Source organism: Halichoeres trimaculatus, unplaced genomic scaffold (assembly GCF_033239565.1).
Source record: "Halichoeres trimaculatus isolate MK-OKI-2021-1 unplaced genomic scaffold, fHalTri1.1 fHalTri1_scaffold_20, whole genome shotgun sequence".
NCBI lineage: Eukaryota > Metazoa > Chordata > Actinopteri > Labriformes > Labridae > Halichoeres > Halichoeres trimaculatus.
Window position 1 is genome coordinate 9,283,288 of NW_027437198.1, and position 27,255 is coordinate 9,310,542.

General features: G+C 40.3%; 2 protein-coding genes across 2 annotated transcripts; one reads left to right on the top strand and one right to left on the bottom strand.

Moving 5' to 3' along the window:
- Nucleotides 1-742: 742 nt before the first annotated feature.
- Nucleotides 743-12,331, top strand: nfe2l1a (nfe2 like bZIP transcription factor 1a). Its single transcript, XM_074695803.1, has 9 exons — nt 743-795; nt 2,955-3,258; nt 3,386-3,535; nt 6,440-6,577; nt 7,567-7,632; nt 7,719-7,853; nt 7,940-8,078; nt 8,762-9,340; nt 9,456-12,331. Exons 2-9 carry the CDS (start codon nt 2,977-2,979, stop codon nt 10,439-10,441), a joined length of 2,475 nt encoding a protein of 824 aa, XP_074551904.1. The 5' UTR covers nt 743-795; nt 2,955-2,976; the 3' UTR covers nt 10,442-12,331.
- An 801-nt stretch (nt 12,332-13,132) lies between these two features.
- On the bottom strand, nt 13,133-26,143 carry cbx1a (chromobox homolog 1a (HP1 beta homolog Drosophila)). The gene is made up of 7 exons (XM_074696329.1): nt 26,034-26,143; nt 21,673-21,870; nt 18,507-18,793; nt 17,191-17,449; nt 16,772-16,943; nt 16,556-16,650; nt 13,133-16,384 (listed from the first exon to the last, which is right to left on the bottom strand). The coding sequence occupies exons 1-7, from the start codon at nt 26,141-26,143 to the stop codon at nt 16,234-16,236; spliced, it is 1,272 nt and encodes a 423-aa protein (XP_074552430.1). The 3' UTR covers nt 13,133-16,233.
- Nucleotides 26,144-27,255: the final 1,112 nt, after the last annotated feature.

Genomic DNA, 27,255 nt, shown 5'->3' on the forward strand with positions numbered 1-27,255 from the left:
TCTCTTCTCCATCTTTTTCTGTTATTCCTTGTCTTATTCCTTTCTTCTTCTTGTCTTTCTACTCTGTTTATTCTTCTCTGTATTTTTTCAGTGTTACTCCTCTATCACTCTACTCTTCCTCCTTTTGACTTCTTTTCTTTTTTTATATATTTTATTTTATTTTTTACTGGCAATATCACTCCTCCACTTGTTTTTCATCTCCACTTCCTCCTGTTTTATTTCTGTTTTTATGTTTATTTTCTAAATAGTTCCTTGATATTTTTTTTACGTTTTATCTTTTCACTTTCTTGTTCTTTCTTTCTTTTCTTCTTCACTTGATGTGTGTGTGTGTGTGTGTGTGTGTGTGTGTGTGTGTGTGTGTGTGTGTGTGTGTGTGTTTGTGTGTGTGTGTGTGTGTGTGTATGTGTGTGTGTGTGTGTGTTGTGTTGCCTTAAGTATGTTCATTTTTTCTATATTGCTTTATTTTTCCTTTCTTTGTTCTCTCCTAGAGTATTCTCACAAACTTTGATCTTACTCTTAATATTATATTTTTTGCTTCTGTTTTTCGTGTTTTTTAATTTCTTAATTTTATTATTTACACATACAGTGAAATGAACATTGCATCACACAGTCACACGGATTCACTCTCACACTTCACGAAAACAGTCGAGGGTTTTTCCTGGGCGGAGTTATCTACGTCACCACGCCGCGTTCCCTTAAATAGGCTCCTCCCTCCCGGTGCGATCAGAATAGAAACTGAAGCCGGGAGAGTCAGACTTTAAGAGAAACACTGAGAACATTAAACAACAGACTCTGGTAGGACACTTTTATATTAATGACTTCAGCTTCCTTTAACTTAAATACTTGTGTTTTCCCATGGCTCTGACTTTACGTTTTAGATAATTTACTTTCGCTTTATGTTTTAATGTTCTCTGAGCCTGTTCAGTGAAGCCGTTGTGTAATATTTTGTGTATCTTCCCGAACTTAAATGTGTTTTAGATGAGAGTTCAGAGTGTTCTGGATGAAAACATTGTGTAACCTGTTGCTCCGGATCATCTGCACACGGATTCATGTACACACACACACACACACACACACACACACACACACACACACACACACACACACACACACACAAAGGCGGAAAACAAAGACATGTCACCGGCAACAAATATGATCGTGTGTTGAAGTGCCTGTTAAGTCAATCTGAATACAAAGCTCAGAGATTTTGCTTGAGTTTCAGTGTTTTTGATTCATGCTGCGTCTGCTGCGCTACACTGCAGAAGTACATATTGTTCTTGGACTTTATTGAGTTAGTCTGACAACTGGAATGACAGAGAGGTTTATAGCTTACATAAAAAGGGGGAACAATGCATAGATCACGGCAGAAGAAACTGTTTTTTATTGACTTTATTTCACTGTTATATTTTTAGTGTATGCCTGGAGAGAGATCAAGCTTTGGAATCAGATTGAAAATGAAAGCAGACACAAAAAGTGCAAGTAAAACTGTCAGATTAACCACAGTGATGACTATGAAGCTGTCATATTAATGACAAATGACAACTTATTCAATTTTATTGCTGCCATAGAAAAAAATCAGGTCCAAGGTTCATCAGGCTTTTTTTTAAGGTTACAGGTGATCTTATGTCAAGATATCAAGAATGACAGTAAAAAAAAAAATCACATTATTTTAACATCCTGTACCTAGACACAAGAGAATTATGCAAAAGTAAGAAGAAAAGTCCCCCAAACTTTAAGAAAAACACATGTAAACAAGATTAGATTACAATATCATTCTGCAACACAAAAACACATGGCAGTTTTTGTGCACAAGGACTTTTATTTTCTACTTTAAGTATCTTTTTCACACAATATATAAAATCTTTGAGTAACATTTCTACAGGGACGTTAAATAACAGAAGTCTATTTAGAGGGAGAATACATGGCATAAAGGGTAGTAAAAGCTTTTCAGATGTTAGATGTCATGAAAATGAAACTTAATTTTGGTTAAGATTAAAGTTTTCTTTGTGTATTTGTCTCCTCACTGTATTCCAAACATTAATGGCCAAACTGTAAAGCACAATAGATATCCTCTGAGGTCAGGTGCATCCTCCAGGCTCACATTGTTGCACCAGACTGTAAACATGTTGCAATACTGAGACCCTGATTTACCCCAGACCACACACAGGACAATGCCTCACTTATAGAGTAGGTATTAGTATGAAGCCAAGTGCACTGAGTTCATGTTATATCCCCATGTCTTTTAAGGTGGTAATGAGCCGTTTTAAATTCCTGTACAGTCAGCTGTTCCCCTGCAGCTCCTGTAAACAGGTTACCATAGCATGAAAGTAAACCCAGAGAGTCAGAGGGAGGAGGCAGAGAGGGTTTTTCCAGGCAAACGCTTTCATTACATCATGTGGCTGCAGGAAGGCAGGTGGTTACCAAGCCCTTTCTAGATTGTTCCAGAAGTAGGTCGAAGTTACTGAGAGTGGATTCAAAGGCAGAGCGCCTGTGTTTCTTATCTCGACACACAAACTGTCAAAGCTGTCAGCTGCCTCCTCTCTGCGGGTCAGCCTGCTCTGACAATGGAAGATAAATCTGGAGCCGTTTCCTTTATCATAATATCATCAGCAGAAACTTGTGCTCACATAGAAAAAAATGGCCAACTGTTGTATAACATTAATAAGACTTAATAGTGCGAGCTGCAAAGCAAGCTTAGCTTAGCTTGTGGGGGCCAGCACATAGATACAGCTGGAACATTCAACCTTTAACCTTAACCTAATTAAGTGTCCCTCCAGAACTACACAAAGCAAGACAGGGTGTGGGATGATTTCAAAAGACTGTTAAGAAATCTTAGCTGGTAGGACCAGGGGTGTGTGGGAGCTTTGTTCTTCCTGAGCCTTCATTCCTTCAAGTCTGCAGACAGAAGAGACTATTACTACTGATGACTAACTAGTGACTTTCGCCCTCTGTAGGTGCTCTGATGTGCCAAAGACGATGCTGTACCTGAAGAAATACTTCACTGAGGGCCTGATCCAGATGGCCATCCTGCTCAGCCTCTGTGGAGTGAGGGTGGACGTGGGACTGGAGACCTACCTGCCCCCCTCCTGGCAGGAGATGATTCTAGGCCCGACCTCAGCACTGACACAGACGCAGTTCCATAACCTGAGAAACCGCCTCGAGGACGGCCAAGACCTCCACCCAAAGAGCGTAGACCTGGACGGGTTCTTCACGGCACGGAGGCTGCTGGGTTTCGTCCACTCTCTGGACAGACTGCAGGTGGGGATACATCCTTTGGTTATTCTGCCTCTGGTTCCATATATTGAAACGCCAGCCTCCTCTGTGATGTTGGGAGCATTTTATAGGTGAATGGAAATGGTTGAATTTTGAATACTTGACTCCACAGATTCCCAATGCTGAGCTAGAGACCTGGCTGGTCCAACGAGAGCCAGATCCTCTTCCTGTGGGTCGTCCAGACCAACCAATGAACCGACCTGCTCCACCTGTTGAACCCAGACCTGGGATCAGTACTCTCCAGGATGAAGAGGAGGAAGAGGTACGGCTGTTTTCTTTCATACCTTATCTGTGCTAAGTTAATTAGCCTTCTATGGTTTAATGTCAGTAAGTATTTTATAATCTCACTAGGTCAGAGATTTCTTTATTGTTTAGTTCTGGTAAAAGGTGGAGCTGTTATCACAAATATCTGCTGACCTTTGTCCAAGTCATAATCCAGTGATAATCATCACTAAACTCATAAACGGCCAAAAAACAAACTGGTTTGTTACTCTCACTTCCTTATAGTTACGTAATCACTGGGTCATTTTTTAGTATTCATCGTAATGTTCAGATAAGAAGTGTGACAAAGTTACACACAGTCTGATTAAATACAAAATCAATGCAACAACATGACAGCGCTGAAATAACATGCTGTAATTTATAGTTATGTGTCAATGTTGTTTTTAAGCTAGCTGCAACAGCACACATTCAGATTATTAGGCTGCTTTTACCCACCAGGAACTTTTCAACAAGGGCCAGGAACTTTAGGAGGTAGTCTTTATGCTGTTACTGGAAGGGCCAGTGTCTGAGCAAAGTCCCAGGAGCTACATGTACTAGGTGTGGCCGAAATTTCTCTGAGCTTGATGTAGGATGATTTCAGATAGTCAGAAAAAAAAGCTGAAACAAGTTTTGAGCTTTGGTCTGATGCCAAACCAGAACTGATACCATATTGTAAAGCAGTTGTTTCTAAAAATAGAAAATGTGCTAGTTTCCACAACTCAATAACAGACAGTAAAAGTCTCAGAAAAAGACTAAACTACCAAACTCATGCAGGAGCTGCAGAGAGGTTTGTTAAAACACAGAAGATCCAGAAGTCTATTTATAGATTAATTGTATAAAGTGGTGATGTGGACAAGAGTGCCGTTCTTGTTTTGACTGTTACCAAAACTGTCTGTTAGATCATGTGATATAATGAGTCACAGTTAGATGAGTCACCAGGAAACCTCACCTCACCACATGGAGATGACCTCGCCCAGAAAATGAAGCAACACAGACAGTAGAGCTGAAATATGCTGAAAGAGAGTTTAAAGACCCTCCTGGGAAGAAAATAACTTAAAGACAGAAAAACTTTTATGATTTTCTGATTTGGAAATGACCTGAAACATGAACTTTGGTCTTGTGTTGTTCTTGCCAGTGACAGGCTCAGATGGTTATTCTAAGTCTCTGACAAGAGACTTAGAATAACAATCCCACTCCCACTGTTGACCAAATCCTGACTGGTCACATGACTTCATGTTGTTGTATTCAAAAGCATTCAGACACGTTTATTTATGGCAGCACCTCAGACTTGCCTGGTCAAGCTTTGGCCTGTAGCCCAGACTGAGGACATACATTACCTGAATAAGTGACAGACTTGTGCCCTGGTTATGAAAGACTGTCAGATCCCCTCAGCAGATACAGACATGTTGAAACTGAAAATAATCTGTACTGCACATCATGTACACAGGGACAGCTGAAACAGTCACTGGGCCTGAGGCTTCAAGTCAATCAGAAATCTTTTTAACTGACTGAAGCAGTTTGGCAGCATTTGCATAGAAGAACAGAACTCCTCAAATCCTCACAAAACCTTTAAGGTGGACTACTCAATTTAAATATAAACGGCTGAAATGTTGATCCTGACTTGGCAGAGACAGTGTGAGACACTTTACATCAGAAAATGTTGGGAAAACTTTTTACCACAAGCGTCTGCTCCTCATCACACTTGAAGTCAGTCTGTCAGTGTTTTTGAATTCTTTCCATGTATCAGATAGCAAACACACAAAAACAAACCTACAGTCACACACGTACTCCATACACACACACTCTAAACACTTGATTAGCTTCTTGGCCTTGTGACCGTCCGGCTTGTTTTGAAACTTGATCACAGGCATGTTGCGTCCTGACACACATTCAATACTCAGTTTTGCAATCCCCCCTGTTTACTACTCACACATACACCAACACACTCACCTATGAACATAATGAACCAGAGGTGTGCATGTCAACAAATGTGTTCGCTTTAGACGGAAAGAAAGAAATCTGGTTGGCATGTTTTTTTTAATAATGTCTGGATTTTTGCCAAGAAATAAAACCAATGTGAAAATGCTAAAAATTGAAGTTCCTTGAGTGTCCACTTGAGGCTGCCTCTGAAAGCGAGTCATTCACATAGTCCTGGATCAAAAAAATCTCACACAAACACAGGCTTCATTTTGTCCATCCATTCATTCAGTTACAACCAGCAGGAGGGAAAGCTTGACTTGAACTTTTACTGTACTACAGTGTCAAAGTGAAGGCTAAGTGCGCAGGCTTGACCTACATGTTAAAATCCACATACATGTCCGAGTTAACCAGCTGCTGAGGGCGCCTGGGTTTGTCTGTAAGCCTCTAGACTGGTCAAGAGAAGGTTAAAGTTATTCTGAGCTCTGCTGTCTGTCTCTGGGTGAAACAGGAGCCTTTATGTTATATATAATGATATATAACAGCTGGTATGGTATAGAAGAGAGTACTATAGTATTATACTACAGTGTCTTTATTAGCTTAGCTTTACTTAGCATAGGATAAAAGCCTGGAAACAAAGGTGCAAAACAGCATGACTTTATCTAAAGAAAGAAAAACCACCTACAGCAAGGAAAACCGGATTACTTTTGCTGTGAATTTGGCTTTTTGTCTTTGAATGGGTGTGTATGGCTGCGGATGCTTCTACAGACAGCCTCAAGTGGACACTCAAGGAACAACATGTAGTTCCAAGACCGGATCTAAAAATCTACATTGTCAATCATTATAATACAAACACACCAGTTAAAAAGCATGTTATTATCGTTCACAGTTTGTATCTTCATAATAGATGATGACTTTGATCTTCTGTTTAGACACCTCGAGCTGTCAGACGTAACAAGCTGACCTGTTATTTACCATTTGTCACCAGGATGGACTGCATCATATACTCTATCCCAGAGGAGAGGAGGAGGAGGGAGAGGAAGACTGGACCAGGCTTTACAGGAGGACAGAGGAAGAAGCAGCAAGAAGGAACAACAGAGAGCTGACCCAGAATGAAGTAGACCAGGTGAGACTCACAGTCAGATTCCCATTGACAGTCTCGGGGATATAGATACAGAAGTATCTTCTAGAAAAAAATTGTTTTTGATATGAACTACAGTTTAAATATTCTTTACTGAAAGAATACAGTATTGATAATACCTTCAAAAATATCTTTGCATATCTGGAGTGGATCTGTTTCAGAAAGTTGCAAAACTTTCAACACAAGCTCCTCAGATTCTGACATCAGAAAATATGCTTTGTTAAATCCCAGGTGGTTGAACCTGCTTGCAAACTGCAAGAACACAGTGTCTGAAACTTTATACAGGCTGACTGGTTTTGAGGTGCTAGCAGGAAAACTTTGTATTACATAAAAAAGACAACAGGACAAAATAATCACATCCATATCTGTAAATGACTAATTCAAGAGCTGAACTGCAGGGTAATGAACTAAAACCACATATGTGTCAAGTTCAGGATGCATCAAGATGGTTTAACATTTGGATTTAGCTGACTGTAGCTTTAGTCCAAAAATCGAAGGATCAGTCTGATGTAAAAGCTGCTGCATGTCCAGAGCATGCCAAAGGCGTGGACTATGTGTAAACGTACGCTGTGTGAAGCCATCGCAGCTTCCGTCACGCTTGGAAATTGGAGCTGGATTCCTCATCTTTTAATGCTGGACAGCTGCCAGATCAGCAGAAAAGAAAGTGCTGGTGACACACTTAAACAGCTGCACCCCGGGGTGCATGTTACAGCAACAGTGCGTTTTATAACATGTTACACTGACAGGGTGACGATGAAGTACAACTCTAAAGTTGCCTTTTTGAGGATTTTTGATGTGGAAAATCTGTGAAGGGAACTGAAAAGAAGAAATTAATTTGGTCATTAATGCAAAGATATCAGAAATTTTTACATCAAATTTGGAAGTTAATAACATACATAAAACAAAATGATGAAAAATTCTGTTATTTTGGATTTATTTATATGCTCATCCTTTTTTATTTTCTACACTCCCAGACTTCTGCCTCCCTCCAGGAGTGTTTGAGGCTGCTCGAGGAAACTTTCCCCTTCACAGAAGAACAGGTACGTCCCCTCTCTCTTCTTTTCTGTTCCTTCTGATGTGTTTCACTCTGAGCAGTGCTTCATTTCTTTTCTTTCTCTCTTCTTAGTTTGTCAGAGGGGGACACCAGGAGAACCAGGCCTCAGGACGACAGCCCCTCTGCCCCTCCATCATACCCACTGGAAACCCTTCAGTGGATCTGGAGCTGCACTGGCAGGACCTGCTGGCCATCATGGAGCCAGAGGTGAGCAGGAGGGCAGAGACACATAAAAAGAACACACGGGGCATGAAATCAGACATTTGCAATCAGATGTTGTCTTTGCCTTCCAGACCACCACAGATGTTGACATGGCTGCATTTGATCACAACCAGAACCAGAGACAGACCAGGAGCCCTCGAGGTGTGGGATCTGGAGCTCGTCGGATAAACTCTAACTACCGGGTTGATCCACAGACGTCCCTGCAGCACGGTAATTAAATTAAAACTCATGAAATTTGTGATACTTCTACATCAGCAACCAGCATCTAAAGCCCTGTTTCCAACAAGCAGTCCAGTTTAGATCAGTACGGTTTTCTTTGCGTTTTCACAGACAACTGTGCCCCTTCGTGGTAGGAGTCGTGTAAACCAGATTCTGATTGCTGCATCAGTTGAATAATAGTGTGACGCCATAGAGGGGCGACAGTGTACGCCACTGATAAATCCAACAAAGAAGAAAAACCCAATACAGCAAAGAAAGAGCACCTTTGGGAAACATCCAGAGCTTTGTTATTTTTGTGATTGGCATGTGGGTCTCTGTTACAAAGCACAATCAAGCTTTGCTTCAGAGAAGACTGTTTGTCACAAGGAGAAATACTGCCGCTGACCCACAGTAAGTGACGGTTCTTTTGACCAGTCAACGGTCTGCTGTGTCGTCACTCCACTTTCGGGGATCAAATCAGTTTTGTCTGGCACCCCTACAGAAGGGCACCAAAAAGTGGGGTGGCTCGTCTCGGTTTTCTGGGATCTGTCCTGGGATTAGTCAGTTAATCGGTTGGTCCGGACAACCCTAAAATGCTGTGCCGAAATGAACCGAACTGAACAACTTGGCGGAAACGGGGCTTTGGATGGTATTTCATGGAACATTTTGCTGAAACTGCCTCTCTTTGTACCCAGGTTATCCAACCCAGTCAGATTCACTCACTCCGAGTGCAGAGCTGGATGACCAGGGGTCAGCCATGGACACAAGGGGAACTTGGGAAAATTCCAACAGAAATCCATTACTGAGTCCTCCACACCACAACGACCTCCTGGCAGAAGACTTCAGCCTGGGACTAAACACAGAACACAACCTGCTAACTCAAGATCTTTTGGACGTAGAAGGCAGATCACAGTACCCCACCTTCCCTGAAAACCTTCAGAGCGTTGACCGGGCAGAGCGAGCAGGGAGCAATATGACCCCTGACCTCAGGACACCCCAGTCGTCCAACTTTCTGTTTGACGAAGGGGTAAACATCGAGGGTGAAGACGGTCTTCTGAGTCCACTTGGCGACCTCTTGGAGGATGCCTCCATGTTAGAGGAGATTAGAATGTTGGACTTGGCTTTGGGAGAGGGATTCAGTCCAGAGATGGCCGCGAGGCTGGAAGAGGAAGGCTACCTTGACAGTGAAATGGTCAAACAGGAAATGAGGACAACTGGGGACAACTCAAACTCAAACACAGAGGTCACTGATCAACCAGAGACGAATCAGCAAGGTAATCTTTTTTACTGAATATTTCTGACCAGAGCTGCTTCTGCACATCTTTTGATCTTGAATGGATAAGTAAATTTCTGACAATCTTTCCCTTACACTCTTATTCCTTTTTCCAGACAATCCCGATGAAGCCGACTCAGACTCCGGTCTCTCTCTGGACTTCAGCCACAGCCCTGCTTCACCATGTGCCTCTGAGGCTTCGTCTTATTCCTCTTCCTCATCTTCATCCTCTTGTGTGTCAGCTGTTGGAAGTCCTCTCTCTCAAGATGAGGACGGGGACACTGAAGAAGAGACAGTCGTTTCAGAAATGGATGTCGAGGTGATCGTGAAGCAGGAGGTGCTGGATGAGGAGGAGATGGGAGCAGTTGGTGGGAGTTATCCTCCGGATGTTAAACCTTTCTCTCTTAACTACGGGGATCACAAGGTGTTCAGTGGCTTTCCTTGGATGGAGCATGTTGGCCACGATCACACATACAACCAACCCTGGTCCACTCCCTCTACGGGATCTGTAGGAAAAATGCCCATCAAACATCCCAAATCTTTCCCTAAACGTGACAACTCCAAGCCTTACCACAGCTCCTCACCCAGACACGTCCCTGACAGCAAGATACGGAGCAGAGACGAACGTCGAGCACGAGCCCTGAAAGTCCCTTTCTCCAACGACCTCATTGTGAACCTTCCAGTGGAGGAGTTTAACGACCTGCTGGCTAAGTACAAACTCAGCGAAGAGCAGCTCGCCCTTGTGAGAGACATAAGACGCCGTGGTAAGAACAAGATCGCTGCCCAGAACTGCAGGAAGAGAAAACTGGACGTGCTCCTGGAACTAAAGGACGACGTCTCCGGTTTGAGGCGCTATCGTTCACGGCTGGTGCGCGAGAAGCAAGAAGCTCTGAGGAGTCTACAGGAAATGAAGCGCCAGCTGGGAGCTTTGTACCAACAAGTCTTTTCCAGGCTAAGAGATGAGGAGGGGAGGCCGCTGGACGCTATGGAGTACCTACTTCAGTTTGAGCCTGATGGTGGCGTCACAGTGGCTTCACGACAACAAGGGGCCGCGCATCCTCTGACAAAAGCCAGCAAGAAACAGAGGGACAAGAAGAAGTGATGGAGACACTGAGACATGTTGACAATGAATAGGATTCCTGAACAGGACTGGGATCAAAACCACGTAAGAGATACCGATGCTGTGGTGAATATTTCGTAAGATGTCGAAAGAAGGTGCCCAAAGGATCTTTTCTCACGCCTTAACAGTCTCAAAGGATTGGGGTTTAGCTTGGTGGACAGAGCCGACTACTTTTTTTGATCAGGAAGAGTTCAAACACTGGAAACGGACTGAAACATGTCTGTGGAAAGGTCCAGCGTGGATGATAAATGAACAGGGACCAGTGTTTTAGCACTTACACCAGGTGCCTCAGGACTTCAGACATTGTGCTGAACATGCTAGCAGACTGACAGCGGGCTGGATCCTGGCTGGGAGATGACGAAGTCTCAGACACGACAGGGAAAGGAAGGGAAATCCAGGTTTCAGGTTTTTGAGCTGGGTATACTGTATCTCACTCCACGACAAATGAGCGGGTGGAGGACTTTGGGTCAAGGGGGTTCATTGATTGAGCTTTTCACCAAAACTCACAAAAAACAGAGCCATTTTTGTGGAAAAAGTTAAAGAAATAGAGAGGAAATATTGTATTTCAAAGCTAGTTCAAATTTCTTTTTGCAGAGTTTTAATATGGTTGTAATACCCTCCCCCACCCACTTGTCAGGTTAAGCATGTATCAAAACCATTCACATTTTTGTCGATATAAGCTGTATCAAAAGAGGGATACACTTGTAATTGGCATGGTTCTCAGAAGATCTGTAGATCGATGAAGGCGCACAGATTTGAAATAAGGCCAGCTTCTTATGCTTCAAAGTGAATCTGATGGACAGGGCTGTCAGACTCTGCACGGTCACAATCAACCATATGTCGACCTCAAGTATAGGAGGAGTGGACGTCGAATGTACCAGTTATTCACCCTTTGTGGGCGGTATGAGGTGCAGTAATGAACTGACTCTTTTTTTATTTTTACTTAACAAACATTGCCTTTTTGTACTTTTCCATGCATGAAAGAAAAGGGTTTTTCCTGTGCCTCTCTGTGTTCTCGTGTACTTTTTAATTTTACTTCCATGTGGGTCTGTGAAGCTGTGGAAACTCTTTTTCTCATGGTGGTGTGAATTTGTGTTTGAAATGTATCCGAAGCCTCACCCATGGCCAGCTAGTGCTAGTAGAGCCACTGAATTTGGATGTTAGCTAAGCTCAAATGAAAGGTTAAAATGCACAATATGTGTCAAACACCTAAAAAACAAATGAATACGCATTTAATTACCAAAACTAGATACCTGAGATTTCCAACATTTGTCAAGATTTAATTTCAGGAAGAGTATTTAAATATTTGTATGTAGCAAGCCACCCTCTTGTTGTTGTTCAAGTAGCCAAACAGGAAAGAACTCTGAACGTTCTTTAAACATGTGTTTGTCAAAAAAAAAACAGGGTTGTTGCTCTAATTTTCAGTATGCAGTCTAGTCACTTTTTTGTTTTGCTGGTCTGACCTGAAATCCTCTGAGGATCATGTGTCAGAGAGTAAAGGTGAAGTGTCAGAGTGAAGGATGAAAAGTTTAGAAAAACAGCAGATGATTTGTCTCTTGATGAATATTCAACAGAGCAGGTTTTGACGTATTCTTACTTCTAAAATGTAACACTGGTAGATACAAAGTTCTCTTAAATGGACAACCAAGGTAGCACAATAATTATTTCATAAAACTGTTTCTAAACTTATTTAGTAAATATCGAAGCTGAGTTTCACCGTTTTAGTGTCAAACCACTGTACATCTCCGTGTTACACTCAGGTATCTAAGACAAGTTAATCCCCTAACGAGGCAAAGTCTGAGTCTTTTACTATTGTTAAATCTTGATTTTCTATCACTACCACTTTCTTTGTTTTTAAGTGTTTTTTTGTTTACACCCACTGTGCTTGCTGGTTTTCAAGGACCTGGGTCTTTTCTGTGATAAAAACTCAAAACTTAATAAAAATCAAAATAAACTGAAACTCTTTGGTGTCATTTGAAAAACAAACTGCGTGCAGCTGAACAGGCAGGACTTCTTTTTCCAGAATACTTTGGATCAGATTTTTCTGTTGGTAATCCCTACTGTTGTCTTGGGGTTTTGGCCAATCAGGGGCAAGTATTTAAAACAGCAAAGTAATGACACCTTGATCCATGGTGTGGTCACTTCTTTGACTGTAAATGGACCTTTAAGTGAGGATGTGTGTGTTAAGTCAACTACACAATTAAAACATCACCACCCACACAATTCAGCACCAGAATTACCGGTCTGTTGGAGTCATTAGTTTTTTCTTATTGTAGCAACCCTGAAATTAGGGTAACATGTTGTGACTAAGCCACAAGCTAGGCTGCTGCTCTGTGCTATTATGCTCTGCTACCAGGATGTAAACAAGCACAGACGAACACACAGATGGTGTCTCCTGTAGTTGATTTTGGGGTGTGTCAGGTTAATCTAGTTATTACCACTAGGCCAGAGCAATGAGCAAAGGTATGAGAACGTTAAGCTGTACGGGCTACTGTGATAGAAAAATGTAAAACCTGTTTTAACTTTTTTGTACACATCATGAATGAGATCAGCTAACAGTTACAGCCTCAAAATTCACTATGCTAACATTGGTTTGAGTGATTACACAGCTTTCACACAGCTGCAACAGTGACTAAGATGATTTTTGGGTTGATTAAGAAGGCACAGAGGAAATATTTATGAAAACAAAAAACCTTTATTGTCAAAACAGACAATTCAAAGAAGACCAGCCATGACTGTGACAAACCAATAAACATGCAACAGGACAACACAGGCTAATCCACTAAATACAGAGAAAAGTTTAAGACACAAGAAGATAGAAACGCTAAAGGGCAGAACCGGTGCTGCTAAAGTCAATCCCGTACCTTTGGAAGGTGAGCTAAAACAGAAGGCAGTCAGAATGATCTGATGAATACTGATGAGATCAATGCACAAATTAAACAATCCAGATTCAGTTTTACTGGAATCACAATAAACTGAGCAAGAGAGAAAGAAGGGCAAGAATTCAGGTAGGTGCCAAACTCAAGCTAAAACATTTTTATCACAACCAATGCAGAGCTCAGATCAAACTGAGATGAGTGGATATTGTGTAGATCAATGTATAAGAGAAACGGAAAACGTGTTCAGTGTTTAGTTGTTGAAATCTGATGAATTCCCTGCAGGAAAGGGCAAACCAAAAGAAACAGCTCTGGGATTTTCAGTAGCCTACCCGGGTCTGCAAACACAGGTAGCTTCTACTCTAGCTTTAATACAGAATACTTAGAAATAAGCACAGCCGAGGAACATTTAAAACATTAATTACTGGAAGATAGAAAGCAGCTGAGGAGTGGCTATGTTTTACACGCTGGATTAGAAAGCTTCGAGTTGTTTCCAGATGAGACATGAAAAAGAAAGAGGTTGAGATATAAAAAAGGAACAAGCTTCTTCATGTTTTGAGTGTTGCTCGGCTGGTGCAAGCTAAAATAATACAGCCTTTAAATCACACACATGGCGGTGTGTGTGTGAAGGTTAAAAACAAGGTGATGGGAATAAAGAACATACTTTCTTACCGTCTCCTCCTGTAACCGTGTGACTGTGTGTGTGATGGGGACAGGAAAACAAAGTGGTCCTTATGCTGAAAAAAGAAAGGATTCAAACCACAGCTGAGGGGGTTCTGACGTTTGGCTGGGTCATTTTTCCACACTGTTCATCCACTCTTAGAAAAAAAAATCATAGTCTATGAGAAGTGTTTACAGAAAATTCGAGAGGACTTTGCTTCAGCTGCTAACAGTGAGCCTGAGCGACTAAAAAAAAAAAAATAGAAAGGACAAGATGAGCGTCATGAAAAAGTTTCTTTGTTACAATTTGAAATAAGCAAAAGACTAGAAATGAGATATGTTTTTCATTTTCAAACTGGACCAGAATCATCAATATTAAAATATAAAAGCACTTGATTCATTTTAGGTTGCATGCAGTAGTCAAACTCCTTCAGTGTGGACTCTGATGTTGACTGATGATGTAAATACTGAACTTTTCACAATATTCAGATTTTGAGATGAGGCCAAATTAAAACAGTCCAGTGTTCCTGTGACCGCAGCACAGTGGGAGATCACACCCAGCCAAGTGCTAGTTCAGCTGCTGTTTGTGCTCCTAACCAGCCAGTGCAGGCCACCAACCAGCCACAGACTGTTTAAAGTAAAGCTGCTCTGTATGGGTTAATGAGAAAACAAACTTTAAACTGAGTTCTTCCATATAAATTTGATACTGAAATGACTATCAAGGATACTAAAAGTAAAGTTTTTCAAACCAAAGCTAAAAACTGTCAATGAAATGTGAAAATGCGTCCATCAGGCCATTCTGTAAAACAACTGAAACAAGTGAAACATTTGGGACTCAAACCAGCAAAAGCTGCAAAGTTATGAACTGGTTTTATCTTCTTATCGTTCTTAACCTGTAGTCCTCATCCTGGTTTATAGTTCTGTGTCAAAGCCAAGTCTGGGGAGTCCCATGATTGTATCCCTACATGCACTTCTTTCCCAAAAAAGACCCATTTTGGCTTATATTCATTCTCTGCTGACATCACCTCACAATCCTTTCTTTGTAACGGCTGCTGTGAAATAAAGAGCAACATGTAGGGACTATCAGGTCCCAGTATTGGGACGCAGACAACACAAAATCATAAACCAGGTATAATTTACCGTTTTTACTCTCTACTGTTTTCACTGTTTGTGAAAATACTTGTGAATAAACACAGAGTAGCATCCTAACTGACACCTTAATATCCAGGACTGATAATTGAAACTATGCAACTTTTAAAGTTTGAAACTTTACAAAAAAGCAGCCTCTTGACCCCCCAAAATGAGCACAACACCTGATCCGGTATCTGGATCAGATTGATACATCGTTCATGGCTGGAATGACTCAGACTTGACGCAGCTGGTCAGCTGCTGCACAGGCTGGTTGGACCTTCAGAGCCTCAGATCTTTATGTATGAGCTGTAACCCCTCTGTGTTCATGTTGGAGAGAAGTGTTAAGTCATTTTTTTGGCGTTTGAGAGTTTTGATTCAGGAACAATGCTACGTCAGCAAAAATGAGAACCCAGGTGGCACAAAGAACAGATCCCACATCGTTTCCTTTCAAAAGAAGTTCCCTCCGATGTATCCCGACAAAGCAGGAGGAAGTTTGTTCCCTCTTAAACCTAAACCTCCCAAATACACAACACACCTCTTTCTTCTTTTATAGAAGAGCCAGGGTTTGAGAGGAGACAAACTTCCCCACCACAGCCAAACATTCACACATGAACGCTCAGAGATTGAAGCCAACTGGTGTTTTTTTCCTCTTATTTCCAACACCAGGTACCTGTCACCAAATGTACGAGACAAACGCTTTCACTAAATTAAGCTCTAGATTCTGGCTTGTGATGCCGAGAAGGAAAAACTAGCAGAACAAAAGGCACCAGTTCCCATCAGGTGACAAGTTCCTGGTGAGGGAAAATCCTCGAATGAGATGTGGACAAACCTCTTAGAAAAATGGTACATTTTAAGTCCAGATACAGGTGGGAGCATCTTTTGAGGGAAGGCGATGTCTCTTTTCAGGGCAGGAAATCAAACTTCTTTTCCACTCTTGCAGCTGCGTTGGCAGTTTGATCCCAACCACGTGGGGTTTCCTCCACTTCTGCTGCCAAAGTTGCTGCTAGAATCAAAAACCTGGACAACAGTTCACCAGCATGTTGTTGTTGTTGTTTCCCTGCCCTTCCTTCCTCTCCTCTTTGAATCCTGCCTCCTCCCTCCGCTCATCTAGTCCTTTTTCTCCTCCTCTTTCTTATCCTCCTCTTCAGTGGGGTAGGAGTGCCAGGTGAGACGCTCCTCGTAGAAAGAAATTACAACTTGGGGACATTTGACGTTGGCCTCCTTGGCTGGGACGAGATCGGCCTCATCAGAGTTTTTCCTGTTTCATGAAGACAAACAGGAGAAAAGAAAGATGAGGATGAATTCTTATCAAATATTTAACCAGGTTTGTCTGACCTCCACAAAGTGACTCCAAAAAAATCTTCAATGGGAGACTAACAAGAACTTGAGCCCGCAAAAGTGTCTGTTTATAAATAAAGTGCAGACCCACCACTTCATGAGGAACATCAGCTCTCCACTAGAGTCTGTCGCTCCAATGATCCTCTCCGGCTGCAGCCCTCTGCCGAAACCTCGAGCCTTCTCACCCTGGACACAGAAAGAAAGGACATTACAGCCTGTGTGTCTGTGTGTTTTCATTTCACTGTTCCTTTAGTCTATCTGACTGCTGTGAGTCTTTGGAATGGAGTAGCCTTTCTCCTTCACTCACCTCCTCCTTCTTCCTCTTGCTCCCTCTTTCCTCAGAGTCTCCAGAGGCCTCACTGGTTGCTTTCCTCTTGCCCTCTTTCTTCTTCTCCTCCTTCTCTTTGTGTTTCTGCATGTACTCTGCGATAAGGTCGGGGCAGTCCAGGTTCTCCGCTGGCTCCCAGGTGTTGTCCTCACTGCAGGACACAAGGATTTGAGACATTAATGGAAATATCACATTGAACACCCCTTGTATTATTCATGTTGCTAATACAAGAGGCATTAAACTACCTCTTAAATGAAGGAACTATAAGTGACAACAAAGACAGAAACAGGAATTGGACTTTTACTTCACTTCACACACTGAAAGCTGAGGTTGCTGTAGTGAGGGACCATCAGCATTTGAAGATTTTAATCAAACAAATCCAGATTTAGCAGACTCACTCTGAGAAACCCTTCCATTTCAGCAGGAACTCCACCTTGCCCTTCACCACTCGGCGGTCTAGAACTTTCTCCACCACATACTCCTCCTCTTCTTCTTCCTCTGCTGCTGCTGGAGCTGCAGCTGGAGCTCCTGCTGGTGCTGCTGCATCTGTGGCGGCTGCTGTTTCGGCTGCCGGAGCTGCAGGCTGCTCCTCCTCCTCGGCCTTCTTGCCTTTCTTTGCTGCAATGGTCGCCAGCTTGACTTCTGCTGAGGGGGCCTCTGGTGGAGAGAAAGCAAACAGAAATAAACATGGTTAGAGCAGTGAATAAACTGATGTTTGAAACATATCTGGAATTTTTTGCTACTCTGATGTTCTGCTGGTTGACTGAGTATGTAGGTATCTTTGACCTTTATTTTCAAACTTTACTAAGGTGAAATGAATGCACAAAAAGTAATAAACTTATGATCGATGCGTGAGCATTCCAAGACCATATTTTTGAACATGCCACAACCAACTCTTGGAAAGTCTCGCTGAGGTGACACCTAACTTCTATCTGTTCATGGAAGAGGCCACACCCCTTTAAAATAACTTCTTGATGTTACACCCTGATAAAAAACAGATTTTATTTATCTGAACTCGCTCAGATTGAGCAGTACATCCATCCATCAAATCCAGGTGGGTGGGATTAAAGGTCCAGTACGAGCCCCGCCCCTCTCTGCAGGCTGCAGCCCAGCACCCAGGCCTGTCCACTCGTGGTGGGACCTGAGTTCATTGAGAGAAGTTTTCTCCACAGGTTGCATTCCTGTTACACAGCCAACTGTGAAATCTGAGCGTCTTCTCAACACCCATGTTTGCAGTTTAATACTTCAATTGTTGTGCTGTAGTATGCTCTTAACGTGTAATGGTGAAAAACGCCCCCTTCTATGAATGCGAACAGATTTTTAGTATTCATCCACATAAACAAACTCTCATGGCAAAAATTAACAAAAGCGATAGTTATTTTTGATAAAAGTTGCAAAGTATGAGTGTTTGATATTGGCAATATTACGTAAAAGCCGCCAGTCCAGTGTTCTTCGGAGAACCTGATGGAAGCAGCGTGCTGAGAGCAGTTCAGTATCTTGCACGTACGCGCTGTTCACAACGCTTGCGTGCGGCATGAAAAATGTCTACAGGTAACAAATTCCTTAAGCTGTATGTTTTCCACATTTTTGAGTTAATATATCCAGGAATGAACCAAAACCAGCGCACGAAGACGACCCAGGCGGCCTGCCCCCTCGACCAAAGGGCAACATGGCTGGCGTCTGTTCCTCTACAGCTAGCTAACACGAGCCTTACCTTTGCAGAGAATGCTTCGGGGCGCTTCAACGGCAGGCGACAGGCCCGAGGCACAACGCGGAGCTGTGTTGGTTCGTTTTGGTCGCGTGAACCGATCACTAGGTTCACGAAGCTTCCAGAGGGCTAACGGTAGGCTGTAATTTGATTTCTTCTCGGTGTGCTCTGCAATGAAATAACACAATGGCCTCGGCGTCTCTATCAACCAGGAAAGATCCCTTTCTGCCCGCCAACACCACCGGAAGTTACGTAAAAGAGGGGCTATGGCAAGAGTTTGTGGGTAATGGAGTCTTTGTTTTTTAAAATGGAAAGCGCATCAACTGCTCTTGACAGCAGAAGAAACTGTTTTAACTTTGGTTTGAAAAATAAATGAGACAAATAAAAGAGAGCGAGAACTATTTATCCCACAACGTCCAAGATATTACAACTGATGAGTTAAAGTGCTCTTTTTTATGTTGAAGTATATTCCAGAAAGGGTCCTCTCTTGTTTATTATGCAAAGCAGGTGATAGTTGTGTGTTCTAGTTAATTAGAATGTTTAAATACGCTTTGTTATGGAATGCATACATGCATGCATCTGAATGCAGATCGAAGCATGCCGGACCGTGCCTTACCTGTAAGATAAAGCTTATACACTCCTGCCACCTAGTGGTTAAAGAAAATAGGTGCAGATATCAGGTCAAAGGTTAGGCTCTGCACCATCAAAGGATATCCGCCGGAATGACCTAATGATGTGAATAATTAATTGTTTTTAAAATAACTTAAGATTATTTCTGTAAGAGCATATTACTGGTTTGCTGGTTTGTTTGTTGTTGTTGTTTTAATCTGAAAGGTAGAGGTACAATTTTACTGAACTAACTTTTTTCTTTGGTGTGTGATTACTTCTTCCCATAATTCATTGTGCCCCAACTATTTGTCAACATCTGCAGTATGCAATATTAGGAATAATGTATTATTGATGCAGATTTTGCTTTTCTGGCAGAAAAGTTTGTATGTGTGTCTGCCCCTGTCAATAGAACACTGCCACCTGCTGTCCGTTCAAAGCAATTTTAGAAAATTTCAAAAAAGCTCAACTTTTCCTGTTACCCACTAATACCTGAAACACATGAGATGTAAATGTTCCATTGATTTTATTTATTTATTTATATATTTATTTATTTATTCATTTTTTGAAGTCTACACATCATATATATATATATATATATATATATATATATATATATATATATATATATATATATATATATATATATATATATATATATATATATATATATATATATATATATATATATATATATATATATATATATATGGTCTTGGAGGAGGTGTGTTGTTAAAATAATTTCACTGTTGCTTAGAGGAGACTGTTTTGGAACTGTGATATTCTAGCAATCTATATATATATCTATTCATCTATAAGCATAACAAGAAATATATATAAAGAATAACATGAAAGACAGAAGTTTTGCACTTATTACAGCCTTTAATTTATAGTCCTTTATTTTACCTTCTTATTCTTTTTTCTTCTTCTTTTATTTCCACATATTGATATGATTAACAGAAGATATTTGATGATGCTGGTATTGTGGGTACAGAGCGTTTTCTAACCACCAGGTGGCGCTTGGGAGTCACTTTAGTTATTATTTGTCCGTATCATTACGAGCATCATTTACATACAAACGGCAAACCTTTGACGCCAAAACTATCAAAAGAATCAACTTCCGGACTCCGTACTCAACTCAAAACAGTAAATCAAACACCTAGAGTTTTATTTATTTCCACAGCCTGACATTTCACCATCTTAGAAGTGAATTGGTGTACAAAAGAAATGTGTAAAATATTTGAATAACACCAAAGACTGACATTTAGGAAATCTACTTTAGATACTGAAAATAACACAACCTGCATCAAATAGTATCAGCTTATATAACAGTCCTAAAAATAATGAAAAAGTAAGAGGAGGACATTTAAGTTTAAGTTCTATAAAGTGTGCGAAGCATATTTTTACATTTCCAACCAAAAACAATCCAAACAAATAACCTTAATGTCACAATATTTAATATACACATGCAAAGAAACCACAGATTCATAGTCTGTTTACATTCATTACTTTCTTATAATTGTTCAATCTTGGTTTACTAAGAACTTATTGAGTGCAATATAATTGCACCAAGATTCAAGATAATAAGGGAAGGAAATGAATTAAAATTAATTGAGATTTTTTTCTCCCACCCTTCTTAAATGATAAATCCAGTGTACAACTGTCCGGCGTATTTAATTTAATTTATTTATTTATCTTTTTTGTGTGTGTTGGGTGGTTGTTTAAAAAACAGTTCAAGTCAAAAGTTTACTTTAAAATAAATAAATAAATAAATAAATAAATAAATAAATAAAGACTGAAAGAAAGAAAGAAAGAAACATTACAACCACGAGAACACATTAATTTGCAATGAGACACGCTGAACTCCTAAAAGTTGAATCTTAAGTTTAAAATAAACTTAGCGCACCATCTCAAACCCGATCAGTACAGTATTACAGAATAATATAAGATTAATTCACAAAATTTATAAAAACAGAACATACAATCCTTAAATGTGAAGTATGCTTGATGTACGTTTAAATAAAAGTTACAGACCATCTCCACCAGTGACCTCAGATTGAAGTAGTTTCATTTTCCACCAGCAGGGGGTGCGGCGGTGCAGAGCTGTTTGAGGATGAGTCAAAGAATGAACGTTTTGATAATCATCTGTAGAGGCTGTTTTGAGATATAAATGCAAAAAGTAAATTGCTTATTTAGATTATTTTTCAGTACTTCTATTTTTTCTAATCTATCTATATTATTATTATTATTATTATTATTATTATTATTATTATTATTATTAAACACAATTGTTTTGTTTTTTTTCGTTTTTTTTTACAATGCCAAACTGCTATTTATTAATACTATGCCATACCATGGCACTTGAACTAGGTAACATTAGGCCTATTTCAATGGTCTAACACTCAGTGAAATTCTAGCATCATATTCATAAGTTAAAACTAGTGTACTGGTCTGTCTCAGTGCTCACCTTACCTGGCCTGTTAGCTTGTTAAGTGTTTGATCTATTTGCTGGTCTGTGTTTTTTTCCCATCACCAGGACAGACTCAAAGATGTAGAGTCCACTGACATCTTCAGTGGGTGAGGGGAAGGTGTAAGGTACACAGGGGTAGGGAGAACAGAGGGAGATGGAGGGATGAGAAAGGAAGAAGGAGATTTCATCTCTAGCAGAGAGGTCTCATTTTTCCTCCCGACCTCACAGTGACCTGACGAGGATTGAGAGAAAGGAGGAGAGGGAAGAGGACAGTGAGGCAGAGAGAGGTAGACCCTGTTAGAGGGAAAGAGAGAGATCATGATAGTTATTGTTTGTCATTTTTCTCCCCAATTTCCGACCTAATGAAGACACTCATTGGCTGAAGAGGGAGAGAGAGAGAAAGGAGGTGTGCGTGTGTGTGTTCATCTTTCACAGGTTACCATGACAACACACGTGAAGTCGTGTATGAGGAGAGGGTAACTGTGTTTGTGTGTGTGACCATGTGTGTGAGTTTATACTGCGCATGTGTCAGTTTCTTAATGTGTGAGTGCATCGATTCCCTCCATTTGAAACCCTGTGATAATGAACCTGTTTTATTCCATGGAGACTTTTAGTTGATAGTTCCAGTTAAAACCAAAAACCCTGCAGTAAAGCAGTTTGCAGACTTGTCTATGTCACAGAGGATGACACCTTGAGCAGTCTTTTCAGACAGCACCTGTTAATTAAAGCTTCTAAAGTGGCACCTCAATAATTGTTACAGGAATAAACTTTGCTAGCTAAGGTAGCCTCTACCTCTTTCATGTGCTTTTTTCAGCCCACAAAACAAGATATCAAGTGTCTTAAATACAGAATCAGAGGCTTTAAAACTTTTCCTGTGAGTCAGTGGAAGTTGGGATCACACACAAGACATGATGAGAAACGACACAACAGGACATTATACATCATGATTGTACACAGTGCGATACAATATGATATGATTTGATAAACACAATGAGATACAATGTGCCTCAACCAGGCTCAACATGACACACAACAATATAATCTGGTACGATATGATATATGATACAACATGATGTGATATGAAATGATATGATGTAACGTGACATGACATGACATGACATTAAATGATATATGCTATGCTATGCTATGCTATGCTATGCTATGCTATGCCATGCTATGCTATGCTATGATATGATATGATATACTTTAATATATGATATGATATGATATGATATGATATGATATGATATGATATGATATAATATGATATAATTTAATGATATAATTTAATATATGACACGATATGATATATGATATGATTTATGATTTGATATGCTTTGCTATGATATGATATGATATGATATGATGTGATATGATATGATATGATATGATATGATATGATATGATATGATATGATATGATATGATATGATATGATATTATACAATATGGCATGATATACCATTTAATTTAATTTCATTTTTTTGTTTATTCAAACAGATAAGAAAAAACCCAAGAGATAATTTATATGTACAATGTGTCGAAGCAGAAATAAAAAACAAAACAATTAGAGACAACTCCAATAACAAAGATCATTATACCTTGTTGGAAAGGGTGTAGGATAAAGTCAGAAAACTTTGCTAGTTTTTACTCTTTGTTTTTGCACATTTAAAGTCTAATCTGGCAGAGCATGTGCAGGAAAACAAAATAGAAGGAAAGAAAGTGCATCACAATACAACAACAAAAAACACAAGCAACACATTTTTTATTAGTTTATGTTTGTTTCCATCTCACTATTGTATCCACTTGGGATAAGGTTTATATAAATCTAATTGAACTGATAGAGTGATCTGCATGTTTTCATTTTTTCCACTGCAGTCGTTCCACAAACTGACTCCTTTAACTGATACACAATGTGTTTTAGTGGTAGTACGAACTGGCTGTTTTTTGAAAAAGCATAATCCTCTGAGATTGTATTAATTTTTTCTTTTTTGAAACAACTTTTGGATGCCCAGTGGTAACTGTTTCTGATTTGTTTTGTGCACTTTTGGAAGTGTTTTGAGGTTGACCAAGTCCATGAATCTTAGTGCTTTCTGTTTGATGAAGAGGGGGTTTGATGGTTCTCTGTTGGTGCTGTTATTTACCATTCTTATAGCTTTCCTTTGGAGTTTGAACATTGTTTCTGGTTTTTTTTTTTTTATTTTTTTTTTTATATGTGTTACCCCACACTCCACACAGTAGATGATGTTCGGGAGAATGAATAGAGTATAGAGAGGACTGGCTGTGTTGTCTTGTCTTGTATTGTATTGTTGTATTGTATTGTATATGACTTTCAGGATAATTTGCTGTCAGTTATAACTCCAAGAAATGTTATTTTATTTACACTCTAATTATATGTTATCTATCGTGAGTCTCTTTTGTGAGTTATCAGTCTAATTTCCAAATATTCTCAATGATATGATATGATATGATATGATATGATATGATATGATATGATATGACATGATATGGGACATGATACAATCCAACAAACAACATGATAAGACACATTTTCACTTTCATCATTTGCGTTACATTTATTTTAACCTTTTTTTCTACTCCTTCATTTACTGTTGTGCTTCTTTTCTCCTCTGTTTTTCTTTTGTCTTCAGCTTCTCTTATCTTAATGGATACACAAGAATCAGATGTTTTCTTTGTACATTTTTTTCTCTCCACTATATTTTCTGATCTTTTCCTGTTTTTTTTTTTCCATTTCTGTCTTCATGTTTCCCCTCTTTGAGCTAAAGCAACCAGAAGGTGCTCATTTGGTTTATCTGCACACACTCTAACACATTTAATGCATGGGGGCATGCTGTGCTGCTTGCCCCCAGGGTCTCAGTGTGTGTATGTGTGTATATATGTGTGTGACTGCGTGCGTGCGTGCGTGTGTGTGTGTGTGTGTGTGTGTGTGTGTGTGTGTGTGTGTGTGTGTGTGATTGAGAATAGGAAGCCAGTCGTTGCCCTGCTGTTGAACCCTCTACATTTCTGCCCTCCTCTTCCATCTCTCTGTCGTCCCTGATGTACACCTCTCGTTGAACGCAGCCTGAAACCTTTGTTTCTGTGCAGATTACTTTCAAAACATCAGAATCAACCAAGGGAATTTATAGAATAAAGAGAAACCTTTTCTTTTTCCTGGCGTGTTTGGCTTTGTCTTTCTCTTCCCTGATAAGATATCTCTGCTAGAGTGTTTGTGATGTTGTGTTTCCTTCAACCTGCTGCTCAAACACTGATCGGTTTGACAGTATGCATCTTTAGACGTGGACACAATGTGGCTGAAGATTGTTCTTCTGGTTTGTATTTTCAGCCATGCAGCAAAAGTGATACGGTGGCCTTGGGGGTAAAATAACTCAAACACATAAAAAAACAGCTGTGTCTCTGAAAATATCTGTGTTTGGTTAAAAATACAGAATCTGGATTTCTTTATTTTCTCTGTTGCAAACGGTTAAAAAGTGCTTTGTGGTCCCATTGTAATATTTCATTAAATCTGAGTATAAATGAGCGAAAGGGGTTTTGGTTTTCACTGGATTCCTTCAAGAGGCGGTAAATCAAACAGAAACATAATGTCCGAACATTAGCAAACAATAACTTTAAATGATTACGAGTTTCCTTTAATCAGCTCGATACAACAGACGACGAGGTGACCTTTGACCTCCCACTGCAGAGGACTGAGTTTGACCCCAGACTGAACCCACCATGACCCCACAGGATGGGAAGCAATGATGGTGTTTGTATAAGACAGAATATGTTTCTTTATGGAGAGCGGGACGAGATCAGAGAGGACGACCGAGGAGGTCTGAGCGCTAAGATGGCCGACTGAGTGTCTCTGCGATAAAATGGCTGCTGTGGAAACGAAGGGGACTCCGGTGTCGTGTTTGTTAAAACACGTTTCCTCGTCGTTTCCCTCCCTCACAGTATTTCTTTCCATGCATCTTTGGTGGGAGGGACACAGAAATAATACACGTGAAGGATGCATGGATGCTGCCACTGAGGTGGTCAGGCAGCGATTGTTAATTTTTAAACTAAATGCTACAAAAATGTCTCCTCCAAAGTGAGCATGCTCACACCCTGAAGCAGAAAATCGAAATGCACAGAGATGATTCATGACCAGCTTCCTGACGCCCTTTGAGTCAAGGCTTAAATTTTGGTCAGACCAAATTCTGCGTACACTTAACAATTTAATCCTCATGTTTAATCTACACTATACCCCCGTCAGTCTTAATTTGAGCTCAGATAATCTAATTCACTGAAATTTAACTTCATTACTTACAAAGTTGATCATAAGAAAGTAAAAAAAGCTGAATCAGTCTCCTTCACCTGTCAGATTATTGTATTAAACAAACAGCAGCACCTTCCTCCTGACCCCTCCCTGACCCTGCATAGCCTGGGAGCCGACCTCGGGCTGAACCAGGCTGGGGTCACAGGTCAGGGTTGAAGGCCGGGTCTCTGAGCCTGATCAGAGGTGCAGAGTTGAAGGCCAGGTCAGAGTCCTGAGGAGGAAATGCTGTGTGCCCCGCTGGACGAGCCGACATACTGCGTTTGTGACGCTCAGGCACGGCGTGTTTTCTTCATTTCATTATTTTTTATTAGAAGAAGATTTTATTTCTTTACAAGGTTGAGATTTTTAGAAAATCTCCAATAAAACACAATTTTGTTCTGACTCTCTGTGGAAGCAGCATATTAATCAACACATTTAATATTGTTTAAACATCACATCCTGTGTGGTTTGAGAAGCTCGACTTAAAATAAAAACAGTCTTTACAGAACACGTTAACTTTTGGATCTGCTTCAGAAAAATAAACTGGATGAAAAATAAACTGCATTTAAACAAAGAAAATAAAATGCACTTTTATTGTTCCTTATTTAAGACACACACACACACACACACACACACACACACACACACACACACACACACACACACACACACACACACACACACACACACACACACACACACACACCGGGAGCGTTGCGGTCACTGTTGACTGCAGGACATCAGGGATCAAACTACTGAGGTTACAGGAGTATGAGTGTTCTTTGTGTTCAGGGACAAAACAACACAACCTCTCAGCGCCCTGCGCCCAAACTGTGAGCTTCAGATTGGTCATAAAAAGGATTTCATATGTACACATTTATACCAAGGTTTAAAGACGCCTCTGGTAGGTTTGTAACCCACAGGGATCATCCGTGGATGAGCTCCAACAAGTGAGGATCTGTTTTTGCTTTATCATCTTTAAAGTGACCTTAAGTAAAGAAATACAAAAAGAAAAACCTGACATTGAACCTGCTGGGTACTTTAATAAGCTTGTTGTAGAGTTACTGCATGTCTCAGATACAAACACTTTGTGTGCTGTTATCTAATCTTCTCTTATCCAGTCTCCAATTTCTGTCATCATTCTGCTAAACTTCATTTAAAAAGTTCTGATCTTTATTATTTACCATAAACTCCATTTTTGGTGAATTTTACAGTTTGGCTCTAAAATCAGACAAAAACAGTGTCAACCTCAACTGTCCAATATCTAAAACAGAAGCATATTTCCCCACTGATGCATCAGACATTTGCTTTAAATGTTTAATAAACAAATAAATAAATGATTAAAAGTGATTCATATTTCTCTGTGAACACATATTCAACAAACGT

Bases quoted from the DNA above. Each gene is read 5' to 3' on its own strand.
- nfe2l1a (XM_074695803.1), top strand. From the start codon at position 2,977: ATGCTGTACCTGAAGAAATACTTCACTGAGGGCCTGATCCAGATGGCC. The intron at 7,854-7,939 runs GTGAGCAGGAGG...TTTGCCTTCCAG, and splicing joins TGGCCATCATGGAGCCAGAG to ACCACCACAGATGTTGACAT. The intron at 8,079-8,761 runs GTAATTAAATTA...CTTTGTACCCAG, and splicing joins ACAGACGTCCCTGCAGCACG to GTTATCCAACCCAGTCAGAT.
- cbx1a (XM_074696329.1), bottom strand. From the start codon at position 26,143: ATGTCGGCTCGTCCAGCGGGGCACACAGCATTTCCTCCTCAGGACTCT. The intron at 18,794-21,672 runs GTCAGTGGACTC...TAAAAAACAAAG, and splicing joins TCCCCTCACCCACTGAAGAT to ACTCCATTACCCACAAACTC. The intron at 16,385-16,555 runs GTGGGTCTGCAC...TTCATGAAACAG, and splicing joins CTGATGTTCCTCATGAAGTG to GAAAAACTCTGATGAGGCCG.